The sequence below is a fragment of the Vicugna pacos genome, chromosome 4, assembly GCF_048564905.1.
Source record: "Vicugna pacos chromosome 4, VicPac4, whole genome shotgun sequence".
Taxonomy (NCBI): Eukaryota; Metazoa; Chordata; class Mammalia; order Artiodactyla; family Camelidae; genus Vicugna; species Vicugna pacos.
In genome coordinates, this window is record NC_132990.1 from 23004064 (window position 1) to 23024809 (window position 20746).

A 20746-nucleotide genomic window follows, 5' to 3' on the forward strand; every position below is an offset into this window, starting at 1 on the left:
TTGAAGTCATTAGGCTACATAAAATAAGTTAGAAAAAGACAAACACTGCATAATCTCATTTATATGTAGAATCTAAGAAAAACAAACTCAGAGCAACAGAGAACAGATTGGTGGTTGCCAGAGATAGGTGGTGGAGGCAGGGGGTAATGGGTGAAGCTTCAAATTATAAGATAAATAAGTAATGAGGATGCAATGTACGCATGGTGACTATAGTTTACAATACTCTATTGTATGTTTGAATGTTGAAAAGAGAGGAGATCTTAAATGCTGTCATCAAAAGAAATAAATTGTAACTGTGTGAGGTGATAGATGTTAACTAAACTTACTGTGGTAATCATTACACTGTACACCTTAAACTAGTACAGCATTATATGTGAATTATATCTCAATAAAAGTGGGAAAAATTAAAATAAAATCAGACAGACTTTAAGGCAAAAATTGTCACTACAGATAAAGATGACATTTTCAAATGATAAATGAGTGAATCCTTTAAGAAGATATTACAGCTATAGATACATATGCACCTAACAGCAGAGCCCCAGAATGTGTGAAGTAAAAATGGACAGAATTGAAGAGAGAGAAATAGACAAATAATAAAGGATAGAACAAGTAGATAGAAGATGAGCAAGAAAACACAAGACTTGAAGAAAAGTGCAAGTCAAACAGACCTTATAATTAGGACACTCCATCCAACAAAAGTAGAATATACATTCTATCCAAGAATTGAGCAGATGGGTACAACATAAGACTACCTACAACAGAAGAGAGAAAGAGTGAACTGAAGAAAGCATCAAGGTTGAAGCAAGGAGAAAAAAATCTTTGAAAAAAATGGAAGAGTCAAAAGATATATGACACATGGTACAAAAGTCTAATATGTGTATAACTTAAATCTCACAAGAACAGGAGAAAGAATATGCAGAAGACATATTTGAAGAGATTTTTAGTAAAAATTTTCCAAGATTGAAGAAAATCTTAAAAAGAAAAAAATTATAAATTCGAAGGCACATCAAAAAAGAGAAAAACCACCACACTTAAACAAATCATATAAAAACTGCTGAAAACCAAAAAAAGAGAAAACATAAAAAGCAATCAGAATGAACAAGTTACCTTCCAAGAAGAAAGAAAAAGAAAAAAGTGATTTTTCCACTAAAAATATGGAAGCCAGAAGACAATACATATCATCTTTAAAACACAGTGGGGAAAAAAAAAGATTACTAATCTGCAATTCTAATTAACTTGGAAAATACCATTAAAAATGAAGGCACAAAGACATTCTCTAAAAAATACAAAATAACAGAATTCACTATCAGCAAACTCTTACTAAAAAAAAAGTGCGTAATGCAGAAGGCAAAAGAGCCTAGAAAGAAACACAGAATTACAGAAAAGAACTAAGAGCTTTTAAAAGGATTAAAATTCGCATAAATACTGATTGTCTTATAAAGTAAAAATATGTGTAGGATTAAAACGTAAGATAACAATAGCAAAGACAGGCAGGAGGTAAAGGAGTTAGAATGTTTCAAGATTCTTGCATTGTATGAAAAAATTAAATATACTCTAAAGTTAAGTAAGTTAGTTAAAATACACTCTAAAAAGTCAAAGACTAGGAAGTTCCATTTACAATGATAGCTGAGTAGATCTCTATCATATTGTCTCCTTCATATAACTATTTAAACTCTGAGCAAAATATAAAAACTATCACCTGAAGGTAATGAACAATGACCAACCACATGAAGAATCTGGACAAGAATTGATACTTGGAAAACAGAATAGCACTGAGTTTCCCATTTTTGTGGAATTTTTATCTGACAGACGCTCACAACAGACACAGTGTGGGGAGGCTACAATTCCAAATGAAACTTGCAGTCTTACTGGTTTGAACAACTATAGGACAAAGTTCAGGCCTACCACTACAGGTAGAAGGAAGAGAAATTCCAGAAGGGTGACAGCTAAGACTATGACTGATACCTGAAGTATTCTTGCACTGGGCAGATCTCTAAGTAATCTAGATAAGGTTGAAAGAACTTAAAAGAAATTTAATCATTACCACTTGAAGGAAATCAGGGCTTGGAGTTTAAGTCTAACCTATTTAAATTCTGAGAGAGAGAGGGAGGGAGGGAGGGAGGAAGATAGAGAGGGAAGAAAGAAGGGAGGGAGAGAGAAAGAAAGTTAGTTTAAAACTTTTATGAGTAATACAACAGAAACCAGAATCTCTATAAAATATTTGTTACTATATACATTATATAATCCAAAATTGTTAGACATAGAGAAAATATTAATATATGACTCATATTCAAAAGCAAAGGAAAACCACACAGTCATTAAATCCAAGAAGATCCAGAAGATAGAATTAAAATACAACTATTTTAAAGAATCTACTCTAACTATTATGATAGGGACCTAAAGAAAAATATGTTTATAAGATAATGCACAAACAGAAAAATTCCACAGATATATACAGACTACAATAATGAATAAAATGAAAATTCTAGAATGGAAATATACAATATTTGAAAAATAATTCACAGAAAAGACTTAAGGGAAAATTGGAGATAGCAGAAATGTCAGTTAACTTGAAGAGTAATTAATATAAATTACCTAATCTAAAAAACATAGATTAAAAGATTGAAAAAAATGGAGACTCACTAATTTTGGAGACAACAGTGAAAAGTCTAACATAAGTGAAGTGAGAATCTCAAAAGGAGAAGAGAAAGAAGTCAGAAAATGTTTGTGAAAATAATGTCAAAAATTTCCCCAATTCAGTAAAAAAAAAAAAAAATATATATATATATATACACAAAAAATATATATATATATATACAAAAAGAAGTTTATCAAACTGCAAGAAGGATGACTACAATGAAAATCATACATAGGAATATCAAAATTAAATGCTTAAAACCAAAGGTAAAATATTGGGGAAAAAAGTCAGACAACACTGACGTTATCACATTTAAGTGAATAATGAAACAAATTCCCATTGACATCATCAGAAACAGTGGAGTCCAGAAGACAGAAAAGTGACATTTTTAATTGCTTTAAAAAACTTATATATAAACAGTCAATTAACCAAAAAGGAAAGAAGGAAAAAGGAACAGAAAACAGGATAAACAGAAAACAAATGGTAAGATGGTACACTTAACCCAAACATATTAATAATTATATTAAATTTAACTGGATTAACACTGCAATGAAAAGAAAAAAATTATCAGAATGGAAAAAGTAGTATCAAACTATGTACACTTTAAATATTAAGACACCTACAGATGGAAATTTAAAGACTAGGGAAAAGTATACTACCATGTAAAATGTAATCATTAAAGAGATTGATTGGCTATATTAACATCATAAAATTGGACTTCAAGTCAACAGTATATTATTATAGTTAAAAGCAACATTTTATAATGGCAAAGGGTTTGAATAATCAGAAAGACATGACAATCATAAATATGTATGCCCCTAATAAAACAGCTTTAAAATATAAGGCAAAATTAAAAGGAGAAACAAAAATCTACAATCATACTGGTAGCTTTTAACACCTCTCAGCAACTGACAGGAAAACTGATTTTTGAAAAACTAAGCATAAAAATCACTAAGGACAGAATATTTGAACACTATCAACCACAACACCATAATTAATATTGATATTTAAGGAACACATCACTCAATGGCTGCAGAATGCAAATTATTTTCAGGTAAAAATAGTACATTCATCAAGATTATAAGTTGGGCCATACAAGTCTCAATAAATTTCCAAATACAGTAATCTTTCAGTGTACTATCTCTGACCATAATAGAAGTATGTTAGAAGTGGATAAGAAGAAGATATACAGGGAAAAAACCACAAATATTTCAAAAGTAAACAACACACTTCCAAATAACCAAAAGGGCGAAAGAAAATCACAAGGGAAATTAGAAACATTTCTAAGCATTTATTTGTAAACTGAGAAGCTGATACTAAAAGTTCTGTAAAAAGCCACACAGCAAGGATATACAGAGCATTCTTAAAAAAGAATAAAGTGACTTACATTACCCTCATTTCAAGAATTACTATAAAGTGACATACATTAGTGGGTATTTTTCTGGACTCGATTTTGTTCCATTGATTATTTTGTCAATTATAACACCAAAACTACACAATCTTGACTTTTGAGCTTGATAAATATGTCTCAAAATCAGGCAGTGTAAGTCCTCCAACTTTACCTTTTATGAAACTTGATTTTACTCTTTTAGGTCCCTTGCATTTTCCTATTTTAAAATTTAATTTTAAATCCTAAATTTTAATTTAATTTAAAATCCTAAATTTTAGAATTGGTTTGTATGTGTCCAAAAAAAAAAAAAAATAGCGTCCTAGAATTTTGACTGGGATTACATAATAGATCAATACAGGAAAAACTGACATTGTGACAATATTGCATTTTCTGATTCATGAATTTTGCATAGCTGTCCACTTACATATGTCTTTCAATTTCACTCTGGTATATTTTGTATATAGGTCTGGTGTATATTTTGTTAAATTTATCCTTAATTATTACATAGGCTTTGATGTTGTCTTTTAATTTCAATTTCTAATTATTTGTTTCTGATATTTAGAAATATAATTGACTTTTGTATACTGATGTTATACCTTGCAACACTGCTAAATTTACTTACTATTTCTAGGAGCTTCATCATAGATTCAGTAGACTTTCTATACGGATGCTCAGGTTCTGTGAATAAAAAGAGTTTTACTTCCTTATTTCTAATTGGTATGATTTCATTTGTTTCTTGCCTTATTGTACTTGGTAAAATCTCCAGTATAATATTGAATAGAACTGACTTGTTCCTTATCTTAGAAGGAAAGCATTCAGTGTTTATTAAAAAGCAAAAAATAATGTTTTTCACAAACTCTCCTAGTGATGTGTAAAAGAGAGACTACTTTGCAACTCATATTAGGATACCAGCATCACCCTGATATCAAATCTAACATGAAACATTCAAGAAAGGAAAAGTACGGCCGAATAGCCTTCATTAATATAGATGCAAAAATCCTAAGCAAAACATTAGCAAATTTAATTCAGCAATATTTGAAAATAATAAAACAGTACAACAAAGTTAGATTTATGTCAAAAATACAAAACTGAATTAATAATTGAAAAACAATCAAAGTAATTAACCATGTTATTAACAAAATAAATGGGAAAAGCCACCATCACCTTAAAAGACATATTATATACACTCAATACCTGTTCATGAAGACTTTCACCAAACTATGAATACATGGGAGCTTCCTAATATGATAAAGGATATTTACAAAAACAAACAAACAAACAAACATAGCATACAGAGTGTTTAAAGGTGGAACACTATAAGTTTCAAAACTAATCAAAACTAATCAATGATGATAGAAGTTAAAATAGTGATTACTTTATGGGCATAGCTACTAATTAGGAACATTATGGAGATTTACTGATTACTAATAATATTCTGTATCTTGATCTGAGTAGTATTTATATGGATGTGTTCAGTTTGTGAAATGTTCAGTTATAAATTTAAAGTTTGTACAACACTTTACTATTTGTATGTTACACTTCAATAAAATTGTTTAAGAAAATTTCAATAACGTTTTTCATTAAACTATAAATTATCTTTAAAGTTAGATCTCAGTGCTAAGTGCCAACATGGTCAAAATGCTTTAAAGAACAGTAAGAAAGTAGATCTGTTGCATATAAAGACTGACTACGAAGCTATACTAATTAAGATGACATAACATTGTCTAGAAATACAGAGTCTAGAAAGAAGCATACAAATATTCTGACTAGGATATATGACAGAGGTAGCCCAGCACCACACAGGAAAAAGGGGGATTATCCAATAGGCTGAGCTGTGAAAACTGGCTACTATGTGGGAAAAAATAAAATAAATAAAAATGGATCCTTACCTTATACAATACATGAAACACAATTCCGAATGAATTACAAATATAAATGACATAAGCAAAGCTTTAAAACTTTTTGAAGAAAACAGACGCACAAGTATTTCTGTATTTGGGATAGGGGAAGATTTCTTAAATGAGACGCTGAAGCACCAACTATATAAGATTAATTTTTCTAAATGAAAATCAAGAATTTCTGTTCATCATATGACACATTAAAGAAAATAAAAAGGTACACAGACAGAAAATACCTGCCACACATTTAATATACTAGAGATTAGTATCAAGAACCTTTAAAAATCAGTAAGAAAAAAATCCAGTAGAAGAATGGATAAAAGACATAAATAGACATTTTGCAGAGGAGGGCATTCACTTGGCTAGTAATCCTTTGAAGACATGCTTTATCAGTGATATATACATGACAATCAAAACAAAATTATTTTATTCTAATTCAGATGTCAACAAACTAAGTCTAACAATATACCAAGTGGTGAGGGGGATGGGAATCAACCAGATCTCTTATCCATTGTTGGTGTAAGTAAAATTGATGAAAACCCTTTTGAAAAATAAGTGACATGTATTCTGTGAAAGTAGTATTTTCACATCCTAAACCCAGGATTCCCATTATATTCCACAAAAATGCAGGCATGTGTGTACTAAGAATCATGTACAAAAATGTCAACTGCAGCACTATTCATAACAGCAAAAAACTAGAAATAACCCTAATACTCATCTACAAATGAATGGACAAGTAGTTACGATATATTCACATATAATAGAATATTTTAAATCACTAAAAATAAATGAACAGTTATAACAAACATCTTAGATGAATCTTAACACAGTAATGAATAAAAATTGCCAAATGCCAGGCAACAACACATTATGGTACATTTTTACTAATGACAAAACTAGACAATATTCTATTTCCTCATAAATTTGTACGTGATAAAACTTCCTAAAAATAATCAAAATGGTAAACAATTTAGCAGTTATCTCTGGTGAGAGAATCAGTGTACCAGAAAAGAGAGAAGGATACAAGTAGATGTAAGTTATTAGTAATTTCCTATCCTTGGATTAGGTGGTGGGACCATGGGTGTTGATTATAATAAAAAACAAACAATGAATTAAAACAAATATGCACATAAGATAATACTGTGTCATGACACAAATTTTATGATTAATCCAATTCTGTGCACCTGATGTTCAAAAAAATGCCATATAATACAATACAAAATTTTAAATTGTTGTCTTAGAGTTACTAGCAACACAAAATATGCTGGGTTGAAAAATTACTGTTAAAGGATCATTCTTCTATTAATTTCATTTCTTAAAATTAAAATTAATGTTAAAATTTGAAGAAATGCTGAGTCCCTTAAAAACAAATAAATTTATAGGAATAGGTATAGGATTTTTATAATTTTTTATATTTAAAGCTGAAAGTTACCTTGAAGAGGTACCACTAAATATTCTCTATATGACAAGCTCTGCATTTTCTTGACATGCATTATCTCATCAATCCTCACAAAGCTCTATGACAAAGATACCACTAATATCAACACCTTATTTGTAAAGAAACTTTGGTTGAAAGGGCTAAGAAATTTGTTCAAGTTCACAAAGCTCACAGGCAGAGCTATAATTTGATCCCCAGTTTATCTGAATCCTGAACCTGCATATTTATCTATATATCTATACTGTCTTACTTAATAGCACAGGAAATAGGTAGAAACTCCAAAATCATATGTTAAGGAAGTGGCAGAACTGGGACTAAACGATATTAATTACCATATACCAGGAATTATGGCAAATACTTTATAAGACTTTCTATTCAATACTCTTTTCATTCTATTAGCCCATTTAATAAAAAGTCTCAAAATTATTAATTTTCTCTTCATTATCATGTATCAGTCAAATGTTTCATCCCAGTGACTATACCAGATAGACCCTGTATTTCTACACGCATTTCTCTATGAATTCATATTATATATAATATCCATGTCTACAGAGTGTACAAAAAAAAGCACAGTGCAAAAGTTTATCTGACACGCATTCTAACGTATGCAAATTTATTTAAAATTTTTTTTGTTTTAGTCAGTTGTAGATGATTTAATATGGTATTATACTGGATAACAGCTTTAGAAAGTGTCTCTCACCTGTTCTGAGCGGTCTGAATCACATTCTTGAGGTAAAGGATAGAGTGCTCCTTGTGATTCCTGAAGCTTTTCTTTTAATTTAGCATTTTCTTGCTCTCTTTGAAATAGCTGATCCTGAAGACTAACAACACTTTGTCGGAGCATAGCTTCACTTGATTTTGTGGTTTCAAAACAAATATGTAACTCATTGTAAAGCTGTTTTGAAAAAATATATCCAAATTTATTAATAATCAATAAAATAGTTATGTCTGTATATATATATATCATATATATGAGATCTATGTATGGCACAATCCTTGTCCTCCCATTATTTTAATAGTCTAAGAGGAAAAACAATACACATGGAAAACTACATGATATAATCAAATATCAATATAAAACTCCAACTGATGTTAAAAAGGCAGTATGTTTTATTGCCCATTATAATATAGGAAAAAGTGTGATAAATTTCTAAGAAAGCTATAAACATTTTAAGCTAGCTATATTAATCTTAGAGGGCTTCATGAAAAGAAAGGACTTGAATTGAGCCATGATGGTATTACAGAAAATGACTGAAAACAAAAAGTCATTCTAAGAAGGAAGAAACAGAAAGGGAGTATAAGATATATATCAGTCTAATTGGATTCAATATATACATTTGAAAGAAGAAAAAGAAAAACTGAGAGTTCATTAAGGCTGACTGATATATTCCCACTTCGTATAAATAAGCATCTACACCTGCAGTAGGGGAGGAGCTGCAGAAGAGATAATAAGAGACAAAACCAGGCAATAAGACTGCAGATAGAAGGTAAAGACTCCTAAATGCCAGATTAAGGAAGATGGACTTGTTCCTGTAGGCAACAGGGAATCACTGAAGATCTTGAAAAGAGTGATAAAACAGAATCAGTATTCTGATGGCATGATAGATAATTTTAATTTTTTAAGTCAAGGCAACATTAATTAAATTTAAAAATAGGGTTTATCAATACTGTGAGACAGTATATGGTATGTAAGTGGTGTCATGCAGAGAATCATACATGGTAAACAATGGTATTCCTCTAATACTCACTAACTTACTTGGTGATTTTTCATCCTAACTTAGGATTGTGATTTAATGAGGCATAATTCAATTTGTGGTAACTGATTCTCATAAAAAATCCATATATATATTTGCTGATGACATTGGGAATGTGACCCAAGAATTAAGATTTGCTTTAAAAAGAAAAAAAAAGGCTAATAATGAGATAGAGATCTTACAAAAAAAGAGAAAAATTCCCAAGGGTAGAATCTCAAAATTACGTTGCTCATACAGCAGGTTTTTAGGTTTCCTCATTCAATTGAAGACAGGGAGAATCTTCCATTAGTTATTCTTGCCTTATGGGAAGAAACTTAACTACACGTAAGTTGTCAGAGTACTTTTCTGTTTGTATGCTATAATTTAATTGTTTTAATTTTAAAATAAAAAAGGCTTGTGAAATTTTTTTAAAACTTTCTTTCAGATATCATAATTTGTCATAAAAACATGACCCTCAAATCAATCCTCTGACAATTAGTTCATTATACTTTTTATTTTCTGTACGGGATTATACCTCTATATTACTATAAACACTTTAAATAATCCATTTCACTTTACAGCCAAAGTCTAAAAATTTTTTTTTATAAAAGAAAGGTCGTCTTTATGATTTATAAAGAACTGCAGGACATAAACTTGTACTTTCCCTTCCAATTATCTTTATACCAGGGAGTATATCCAGTGTCCTTTCCACAGCTGATACTATTGGATATTGTTAGAGGGAAGTGACAGTAGGAACCTGACAGCTTTGAGGAACAATGAAGGGGCCTTACAGTGACTTATCTGTGCTGTGTTGCTGCTTTCATGATTGAGTTCAGGGTAGAAAAGAAGCAAAACCTGGAGACAAGAGCTAAGTTGACTAGAGAGAACTGAAGCTAGGATGAGTGTTGAATAGCATATAGAGTCACTTTTCAGTTGAAAAATTATTTAACCTTCTTTCTGTCTTATTTATATGCTTTATAATATTAACCAGTTTTTACCCAATCAGTAGAAATCTTTGGAGGAAAATAACAGACCACAATATTATTAAAAAATGTATAGTTTTCAAGTTATACCTCAATAAAAATATTTTTAAAAAAGAACATACGGATTTCAAATATTTGAGAATCCCATGAACAGTAATAAGTATTGACAAAGAAAAACCCACAGTTTCCCTCCCATTGCCCGAAGTACAGGCATAATGATAGTGCACCATCAGGAATGAAGACCAATTAACTAGCCATTTAGTGCCAAGGATGCAGTATACTTTTCTCTTGGGTGTCATGTCTTGGGATCTTCCTTCACAGATGTAAGGCTCCTGTGCCTATTCCTTCATGGAAGAAGTCTCTACTTTAATGTCTCTTTTCTTCTCTTCTCTCCCTTCTTTTCTGATTCCATAAAAACAGTTCTCTTCTTATGTTCTCTACTTGGCTCTCTCTGCCATTCAATTTATGCAGTTGTACTTCCTCTTCAGAAGTTGCCCTGGCTTGATCTCATAGGACTGGGTATGCAACTCTGACACTGAGGCAAACTCTTTCTTTGAAAATACCCATCCTTCTGGCAGTTGGTAAAAAAGAACTGAAAAAGTCTGAAACAGATGATCTCAACCAGTCTTACTCCGTGGATTGGGACAAACTCTCTTTTATGCCTTAGTTCTTATTCCAAATATACATCTCCTACCTGCCTATTTTTATGATGGCTGATTGGACTTCACTTATTTAATAACAGTCAGACCACTCAGCTGTGCACTTAAAGAAAGCAAAGGCAACCCTTCAGCCATTTTTAATTTTAGGCCCTGGTCCACCAGTAAATGTGGCTAGAAAAGCCTTCAAGGAGATTGTCTGTCTATTTTTATTTTTTCTATATTTTTGGTGACAAAGCCTCAGGATAACAGAATGTTTGTTTCTCTAGGAGCTCTTGTAAGGAGGCAAAGGTTTAGGATGTTCCAAGCCCCCTGGCTAGAGACCATGTTATTCTCATCCCATTAATAATAGTCGAGTGAGTTAAAAAATAGTTCCCAAGTGAGTAAATCAGGTAAGGAAACAAATTCATTCATCTGTATAGGTTTAGGCATCCTGACTTATCACAATTGTTTTCAGAGAGGCACTTTACAATTTCTTTCCTCTAACAGTCCAAATAGCTGGAACAGGCCAGAATCTTTTGCAAGATTCTGGCCCTTAAAATCCCTAAATTAATTTATTATGCTTACTAGTCTACCTGTTTATTTTTTTGTTGAAGATATTAAAGTGAAAAGACATTAAGAGGATCCCTAGGCGACAGAAAGCAACTTATGTCCAGAAATATCACCCCAAACTCCAAGACCTTTAACTTTGAGGGGCTTAGCCTGAAGTATTCATGTCATATTTTTATTAGTGTTGAGGAACAAGATTACATATTATTTACCTAAACAATTTTGAAAAAGTATATGCTCTGTGACCCAATGACTAATTTGTTTAAAGGATAAAATTTTCCATATTAGTGAAAAAGCATACTATTTGCCACTCTGATTGAGATGATAAATTTTAAAAGTGAAAATTCTATTTGTTTATAGCATAAAAACGAGAAGCAAAGAATCTGATTTAACATGCAGTTTAAATTAAAAGGATGTATAACCTAACTCCTTAGTTTCCTGCATTGATACTACTGTGCCATGTAACTGTCACTAAATAGAACAAAAGGTGATAACATACATATTTAGTAACCCAAACATGTTAGATAGTCTAGCAGTTGTAAATGCTGACACAATTCCCATCTATATTTAAATCACACACATGTATATAAATAACAGGCAAAGGGAGAAAAACTATTAAAACTTACATAAAAGGCCACAGCATGCTCAGAGGAAGAAAATACACTAGCTTATTTTTATTTCTCTTAATGGGTGCTTCTCTTCTAGAGGAGCCCTCTACATTATCTGGTAGGTAGTTTTGGGCAGGAGGCTAATGATTTGTTACAGAGACCTTGAGGAAAATATGACTCACCTTATTCTTGTGCTCAAAAATCTTTTGTTTTCTCTCTTCACCTTTGTCTCCCTTCCTCATTCCCCTCATCCTACCACTGAGGGTAACTGTTTTTATCTTTTCAGGCAATGAAATGAATATTATGATATAAATCAGCTTACTAAATGGGAGAAGGGAAAGGAAATAGGACAGTGAAAAAGAAGGTAGAAAGGAGAACTATGAGAAGAGGATGGAAGAAACAGAAACTCGATCAGAAACAGTAAACTAAGAAAACCTAACTCTTAAAAAAGTAAACTTAGTAGAATCAGAGAAACTATTAACGTAATATTTTTTTATTTCAACTCCCCCATATCTTAAAGCTAAGCCTGATTATTATTTGGAAATGATAAAATTCATTTATGTTCGTTATATTTGAAAAAGATTTGCAAATCTTAATTAGTAAGTAAACAATTTCATCTCGTTGTTGCAAGGACTACTGGATTACTCAAATTTATTTTAAAATACCTGGAAAAATACACGTGGAAGAAGAATAAAGACAACTACTAAGTAAAATGCTCTAGGATTAAGGTGAATAATTTGGTGTAAATGAACATTGGAAGTCTGAACAGTAGCATACTGTTTATATATGATAAATAAAGTAATGTGACCATTCCCAAATATAAAAATCCTGAAGTCCACAACTGATACATTTTTGGGTGGGGGGGGAAGAGGGAAGTCTAATAAAAAAAATCTCTAGCTCAAGAAGTTAAAAACTGTAGTGCTGTAGAAAAATGGAAAAAAACAAATTTGTACTATCAGGGAAACAATGGCTGAAGAATAATGATGGGGCTCTCTTCACAAAGGATGGTATCATGCTGGGCTTCCCTTTCACCAAAAAGAATGCAATTGAATTTTGTGAATAACATTTAACTTAAGACATCAAGATACATTTCCCAACATAAAAAGTTATTGAGTATTGAAAAAATTTTGAGTAAAATGAATAATGTAAGTTTATAGAATCTTTACAGAACCCTTTAAGGATAAGTCCACATTACTCCATGTATAACTGAATTGCACTGTGGGCTTTATAACAAGAGTTTAGCATTGTGGGTTCTGGATTCAAGATTAGTTAGATTTAGCGCAAGGACCTATATTTAATATCTTATAAAATAACCTATAATGGAAAAGAATCTGAAAAAGAATATATATGTGTGTGTGTGTATACATGTATAACTGAATCACTTTGCTGTATGCCTAAAAACATATTAAATCAACTACATTTCAATTAAAAAAAAGATTATCTAGATTTGAATTCTAGCATCTGGTAGCTATTTGACTTTAAGCCTCAGTTACTTGATCTACAAAATAATAAGAGACAGTAATAATATATCACACAGGGTTGACGTGGGGCTTAAATATGAGGCAAAATCCCCTTTCCCAGGGGCTGATATACAATAGCTCAAATAAATATTAACCATTATTATTATTTGGTTGGTGGAGGTGACTTATATTTGTATCTCAGCTTAAATAATATATTTTTAAAATAATGTGTGAAAATGTAAACACAGATTCTCCCTGGTTTATCATATAATTTTATATTCTTTATTTATGATTATGTTCCAACTGGAAGGACTTCCAAGTTGTATTCTTAGTTCTTCCACATTTTTATACCACTCCAGAACCTACTCAGCCAAATAGTTAAAAATTAAATGGACTAGAATAATCTTTAAATTAAGACAGAAATATATGCCTATAAAGTTAAAAAATACTACAACAATTCAGATAAACATCTATGATTTTTAAATTGCATTATTATATTAAATGGGATAGTGTTGTACATAAGTCCCCAAAGTTCAATAACTTAACATTTATTGATCATTTTTCATGTGGTAGGCAGGTCTCCTTCAAACTCCATTATCCCTTGTGTTTTCTTACAATTTAATAACTTAAACAGGCTATCTTTATGTATGAACTAATTAAGAGTGACTTGCACAAAATTAATATAATGTCACTAGCTTTTTCGTAAAAAGAATTGTTTCCTGGGGATATCTGTGAGTGTGTGTGTATACATGTTCAATATTCTCTAATACTAACACTAATAGTCTAAACTGACATGAAAGAGATATTTATTGCAGCTTTATTTACAATGGTGAAATATTTAAACAGCATATGTGATCAACAATGAAAACATGGTTAAATAAATTATATTACTATTTCCAAAATAGTTGTATGTTGTGATATTGTTTTAATATAATGTGAATTGAGAGATACTAGGCTCTTCACAGATATGTTAAAATGTATTTAAAAATCTGAAAGGAAATATTCAAAATGTTAATGGTATTTCCCTCTGAGAGATGGAATTACAAAGGTTTTTTTTCCTGTGTTTTTATGGGTAACTATTTGTACGTAGATTACCAAAGAAACATTAACTGTAATATCTACTAACTGCAGGCAAAATTTATAATGTAAATAAATACTCAAGGACTTTTGAATTAAGTCCAGTTAAACATACCAATGAAAACTTCATTAACAACTACAAGGATCTAAAATAACATCAAAATTAAAATATTACAATGAGAATTACCATTTCAGAATGAGTATCAAATTAAAAATCAGTGAAGTTCTCCCCTCCAACCTCCTGCCCCTTGAGAGGCAACTTCTGAAGAACAAACAGAAAGAAAAGGGAGTTCAAAGTGAAGAGAAAAAGAGAACCAAAAAATAGAGCAATACAAGGAAAAGCAAGCCAGTTCTCTAAAGCAGGAGATTTGTTTACTTTTTTTTTCCTTTTTGCATCCATGATATTCATAAGCACAACATATTGTCATCATATCCCTCATTACAGATAATGATTCTTGGAGTGGATGATCTTGGGGATAGGTTTATGTGGTTTCAAAAAGTATCCCTAATCAAAGTTCAGGCTATATGACAAGTTGTCCAAATAGGAATATATAAGTTCTACCTCTCCAAATTTAGTGCAGTCACTAGGGAATTCTGGTTTCAGCTAGAGTTCATATAGAGGAGTTATGAGAAACAAATTTGTCTCACTGATGTCTTCTTATCTTAGAATAAACATCACTGACATCATTTCATTATGGAGAGTCATTTTTTTATCCTTAACCTAGAAACCTGCTCCAGCTATATTCCCATACATCCTGCTACTATTAGAATATATATCATTCTTACACCTCCTATTTACTGTCTGCTATCAACAAGATTTTAAGCTCTGAGAGGTGAAGAGTAAAGGCGGTAAAAAGGTCATCTATGCAGACAAGTGGGTTAAGAGATACCAAGCAGTGGAAGCAAGTGCAAAGACCTTGAGGTTGCAGAATACTTGGTATGTTGAATGAGAAAAAGTTAAATGTGGCTGAAGTGGAGGGACTAAGGAGAAGAGAACGCAAGGATGAGACCAGGGAGGTAATGCGGAGCCAGATCGTGTAGTCTCACAGATTATAGTAAGAACTTAGGCTTCTACTAAATGAGACAGGAAACCAATGGAAGGAGTTGAAGAGAGGAGTGACTTGATTTGACTTACGAAGTTTCAGCAAGAACATCCTGGCATCTATGCTGAGAATGAACTCAAACGGAGTAAGGTCAGGAGCAAAGAATCAAAGTGGGAAACTCTTGTAATCATTCAGGTAATACAAGTTAGTGGTCACAGCAGGGGTGGTGAGTAGTAGTAGGATTCCATACACATGGTGAAGGCAAAACTGACATAGCTTAGTTTAAAACACGTGAAGTTTGAGATGCCCTTTAGGCATCCAAGTTAAGAGATGCTAAGTATGCAATTAGATATACTTTCCTAGAGTTCAAGGAAGACATCCAAAGTAGATAATCAAATTTGGGAGTCAACAGCATATAGATAGCATGATTTTGAAAGCCTAGGTGGGAGGATAAAATCACCTAGTGTATGAATTTGAACAGAGGAAAAAGAGTGCCTAAGATTTTGGCTTGGAACATTTTAACATTTAGAGGACAGGCCAACTGAAGAAGACGAGGTAAAAAAACAAAAACAAAAACAAAAACAAAAACCAGAAAAGGAACAGCTAGAAACTGAAGGAAGAAAACCACACAATTGTGATGTGCTGCAAACAAGGAGGAAAAAAAGTGTTTTAAGGGAGAGCGCCATCAACTGTGACAAGTGTTGCTGGTAAGTGAGACAGACTGCATTCTGTCTATGGTATGTGTATCTCTCTAAATAAACTTGCCTTCACTTCAGTATGGCTTGCTCTTGAATTCTTTCCTGTGTGAGACGATAACCTACTCTTTAGCAAGAGAATGATCCAGTAGTGAAAAATTAATGCTATAGGAGAGATGGGGAACACCTCCTTCTGTAGGCAAGTTTATAATAACAAAAAGTTGGGGAGGGAGTGCTTAGTAATCATCAACTTACACTCTGGTAAATCCACCTGTACTTCATACGTTTCTGTTGGAGGATGAGGAGGAGGAGGAGAGCAAGAGCTATACGTACAGTCATGGAAATATACCCAAGGCATATTAATGTAACTCTAAAAAACATAAATGTAACTCTAAAAAAGTAAAAAAATAAATATAGGATAAATTAATTAATATTAAAAAGTCAGATGCCTAGATGTGTGATATGCATGTATGTAAACACACAGTATATATTGCATGGAAAAGGGCTGAAGTAACTACTCAGATGATTACCCCTGGGGAGGGGAATGAAATGAACTGGGATGAGTAAAATGGAACACAACTCTGTTAGATTAGCATTATCAGTACTTCTCTATCATTTCAATTTCTATAACAACATATTCATGTAATTTTTGTATAATTAAAAAAAAGAAGAAGTAATTTAAAAATACTCTGTTTCCTAGAAGAACTCTAGGATATACTGTCAAATACTAAGAGTGGAACGTCTGGGGCAAGGGCTTCAGGCAGGAGAGCAGAAAAATTAATTTTTTTATACAGTCTGTATTATTTGAAAATTTACCACAACAGGCATGTACCACTTTGGTGACAATCACTTTAAATAAAAATGTTTAAGTATTCAGTTGCTTGAAATGATAGTAAATCTATAAAAGTCTTCAGGTAGATTATAAAAAAGATGGCTGCTCTCTGCAGAGGCTATTAAGAATCAACCAAAAAGCAGAATTAAGGCTGAAACAATTTATCTTAAATTTTGGGTTAATCAAGGCTGTAAAAGGAATCTTAGAATAAAAGACTGAAAAGGGAAACACCAAGGGAAATACTGTCTTTTTCTTTCACCTTACCAAGTTCTTTCTTGCTGAGAAGAGAAATAGAAAAAGTATCAGCACATGAGAGAAAAGAGTTATGAACGTTAATAACAAGCAGCCATAAGTCACATTTTAATATAAATTGTCATGGGTTGGGGAGTTTCAAGCAAAAATTAAGACAGAGGGAGAAATGTTTGAGTTAAATAAATATACAAGTAAAAAAGAGAAAAAAATTAAAGTTATTAGTAAGGTCCAGTTTCTCAAGTCATTTTAGCGGTGGAGTCTGGTTTAGCAACAAAAGCATAACAAGAAACCCCACTGTATAAAACAAAAAGATAGAGCTGCTTTATTCAAAGTGGAGAGGATAGGCACTGCCCTAATGCTTGGTATCATCCAAGTCCTGGGGAAACTTGAAGGGAACACAGAATTTACGTTGAAAAATCACTGTTCCAAAGCATCATTTAAAAACATGTGCTTAAAGTTCACTTAATAGTTATTTATTTCATATTATTTATGGATGTTGAATTTTCATAGTGCTTCTTTAGGAGAAGAGTAAGTTTAAACAGAAAAAAACCCCATATAACATAGATTTCACTTTTTAACCTCTCTCAGCCTTGGCTGCCTCAGTTACTAAGAGGAAATAACATCAATCTCATATGGTTGACCTATGTAGAAAGTAAATTACTTCTATAAATAACTTAGTACACTACACAAAACATAAAGAATTCAGTAAGTGTTTTTTTAATCACTAGCTATAATTATTGCTGCTGAGTCAGTCAGAATACCTGGTACGCCTTCTTGAGAAGCTCCTAAAACAAGTGTAAAGTAAAATGACTACTAAAAGAAACACACAAAAATAAAGAGGGGAAAATCCTTGGAAAATATTGATCCTGAAGACCTCATCAACATACCTATTTGTGTTTGTGCAGATTTACCAATAAAATAATGCACAAATTCCATAATAAAAGACTGCTTTAGGTCATAAAGTAAAATTATACTTGACAGATAAGTTTTCATTATAGAAGGCTGAATAATCCCATTCCCCAAATCCTTCCTGGTTGGGACGCTACAGTCCTAGTGTATTTCATAGTAGTATCGAAACTCCAGTTTATAAAAACAATATCCTACAGGATAAATTTGCATATATATTTAAAATGTTTCAGCTTTAACAACCGCATAAAGAAAATGCACATGATTCTAGATATTATCAGACTGAATCATATTTCATTTTTAATTTTGAAGAAACAACATAAAGAAATGGTGAAATGTGAAAATTTGAATTCTATATATTTTTATAAGCTCATACATATAAATTTACATTTTTATGACAAAATAAAAGCATACTTTTTGATATGATATACTCTCAGCTGTATGAACATTTTCCTGGTTCCTCAGCACTTTCTGTGTGTCCATATTCAGAACCTGAAGTTGCTGGATCAGTTCTGCTTGCTGTGCTGTATGTGCACTGTTCTGTTTATAAAGATTCTGCAGCTCCTGCAACTCTTTCCTGTGCAAAGCAAGCAATAAATAGGGAGAAGCATGCATAAAGATCATCTCAGTTAAATAATTGTGTTCATCTAAGGTTATAGATCGGCTTTGAATTTTTTCATCTATTATTTTTTTACTGTAGCAAACATATTAATAAGAGAAATAACATACAAAGTATTTAATATTTATCACATACACCTAAAAAGTACTGATAGTACTACTATGACTTTCAAAGCCAAATACTTATCAATTTTCTTTTATAGCTTGATATTAATAAAAATCCTAGATATACAGACATAGTACCACCTTCTTACTGAAATTAAGTTAAACTTCAGTTCCATGAATTGATGAGCACTGATGCCAACAATACTTAGCAGACAGTTCTGAACACAGGGTAACTCAACCTTTCATTTTATATTATATGGAACTATTTGTAAGTATTAAAAAGAATCCCAAAAGGCAAATTAACTTTTCAAGCCAAAGTTTCTTAAATCACTAAAGTTCCTTAAAGCAACCTGGGTTGGGATCCCTGTGATTCCTCTAATCCAGCTTGAAGGAAATGATGAAGCAAACAAGTCAGAAGGCAAGAGAGCAATACAACGTGAAATCAGTCCTTCCAACCCACCCGGCGTGAACTTCGTAAGTAGGAGGTCAAATGAATTGTGGTGATAGTACTGATGGCACTAAGGTCTAACAAAACCACACCTCTGGGATAGAGGTTTCCAGATTCCTGTAGTGGTGAATCCTGTGTGATACAGATCACACAAAACTGGAAAATATTTCATAAAATCAACTTGAAGGGAAAAATATTTACAGAGATGTATTTCACAGAAATATACTTTATAGTATATTTTGGAGACTGTTTTTGGAGACTATTTTTATATATTTTGGAGACTATTATTTAATGGAACTTTACCTATAACCTCAATCTAGTGATTCAATCACATAAGATAAAACTTAAAAAACAGAAGAAACAAAAAAGATACGCAGTTCTTGAAGGTGGATGTATATTAATATGGGACAAATGAGCTCTGCTTTTTCAGAGGTGTAGAATATTAATGTTCTCCAGACACAACAGCAACCTCTGAACTCACACAGATACATGTACATATATCATCTGTCTTAATCCTTTTGATGTAACAAAGTATCACAGACTAAGCAGTTCACAAAAAACAGAAATTTATTTCTCATAGTTGTGGAGGCTAGACGTCAAAAATCAGAGTGCCAGCATAGTCAAGTGAGGGCCCTCTTCCAGGTCATAGACTTCATGTTACATCCTCACATGGTGGGAGGCACTAGGGGGCTCTGGGAGGTCTTTTTGACATGAGTACTATTCCCATTCATGTGGGTTCTACCCTTACAATGGAAGCACTTCCCTAAGGGTCCCACCTCCTAATGCCATCACATTTGGCATTAGAATTTCAACCTATGAATTTTGGATGGACACAAACATTCAGACTATAACACTTTTTCCTGTAATTATGCAAAAAAACTGAAACCTGCAGATAATAATAGTCCAAAAATGGGGGAAGAGAAAGAAGAGAATCAATAATGGCACAATGCCTGGAGGAAATGTAATACAAGAAAAAGGAGAGAAGAGACCTATAGTAATGATGCTTGCTGAGTACTGCCATTTTTTAAGAATAATACTGGCATGAATTATCAAAGGAGATCAGCAAAAGACGTAGAATAAAATTCCATCAGCATAATAGTCAAGACACATGTTAGCCAGGAGAACTAAGCAAATGTTGCATTTAGAAAGGGGACGTGGTGAAAATACAACATACCATCATCTAATACAATGCAAAACACAGAAAACATATTTCTCTTGCAATGCTAGAAGATATTATTTCTTAAAGAGAGGGCCAGAACCAGTAATTGGCTTGGATTTAAGGGTCATTTAGAACAAAATATATCTTTAATCAGAAGAAACACACAGGAGTTGGGAGGTGCTCATAATATGAGACACTTGGGAATTAAAAATCAACCAAGGGAAAAGCATATTCTTTACTCTCGTCTTCTGCTATTTT

The 20746-nt window shown here is 32.1% G+C and overlaps 1 protein-coding gene across 2 annotated transcripts in view; it reads right to left on the reverse strand.

Annotated features, from left to right (window-relative positions):
• CNTLN (centlein) overlaps window positions 1-20746 on the reverse strand; it is a 245958-nt gene that overhangs the window by 156104 nt on the left and 69108 nt on the right. For both annotated transcript variants that reach the window (XM_006208273.4, XM_072959367.1), the window contains exons 7-8: window positions 18573-18735; window positions 8065-8259 (exon numbers count right to left, since the gene is read on the reverse strand). In XM_006208273.4, coding sequence (XP_006208335.1) covers window positions 8065-8259; window positions 18573-18735 — 358 coding nt within the window. The remainder of the gene's footprint in view (window positions 1-8064; window positions 8260-18572; window positions 18736-20746) is intronic.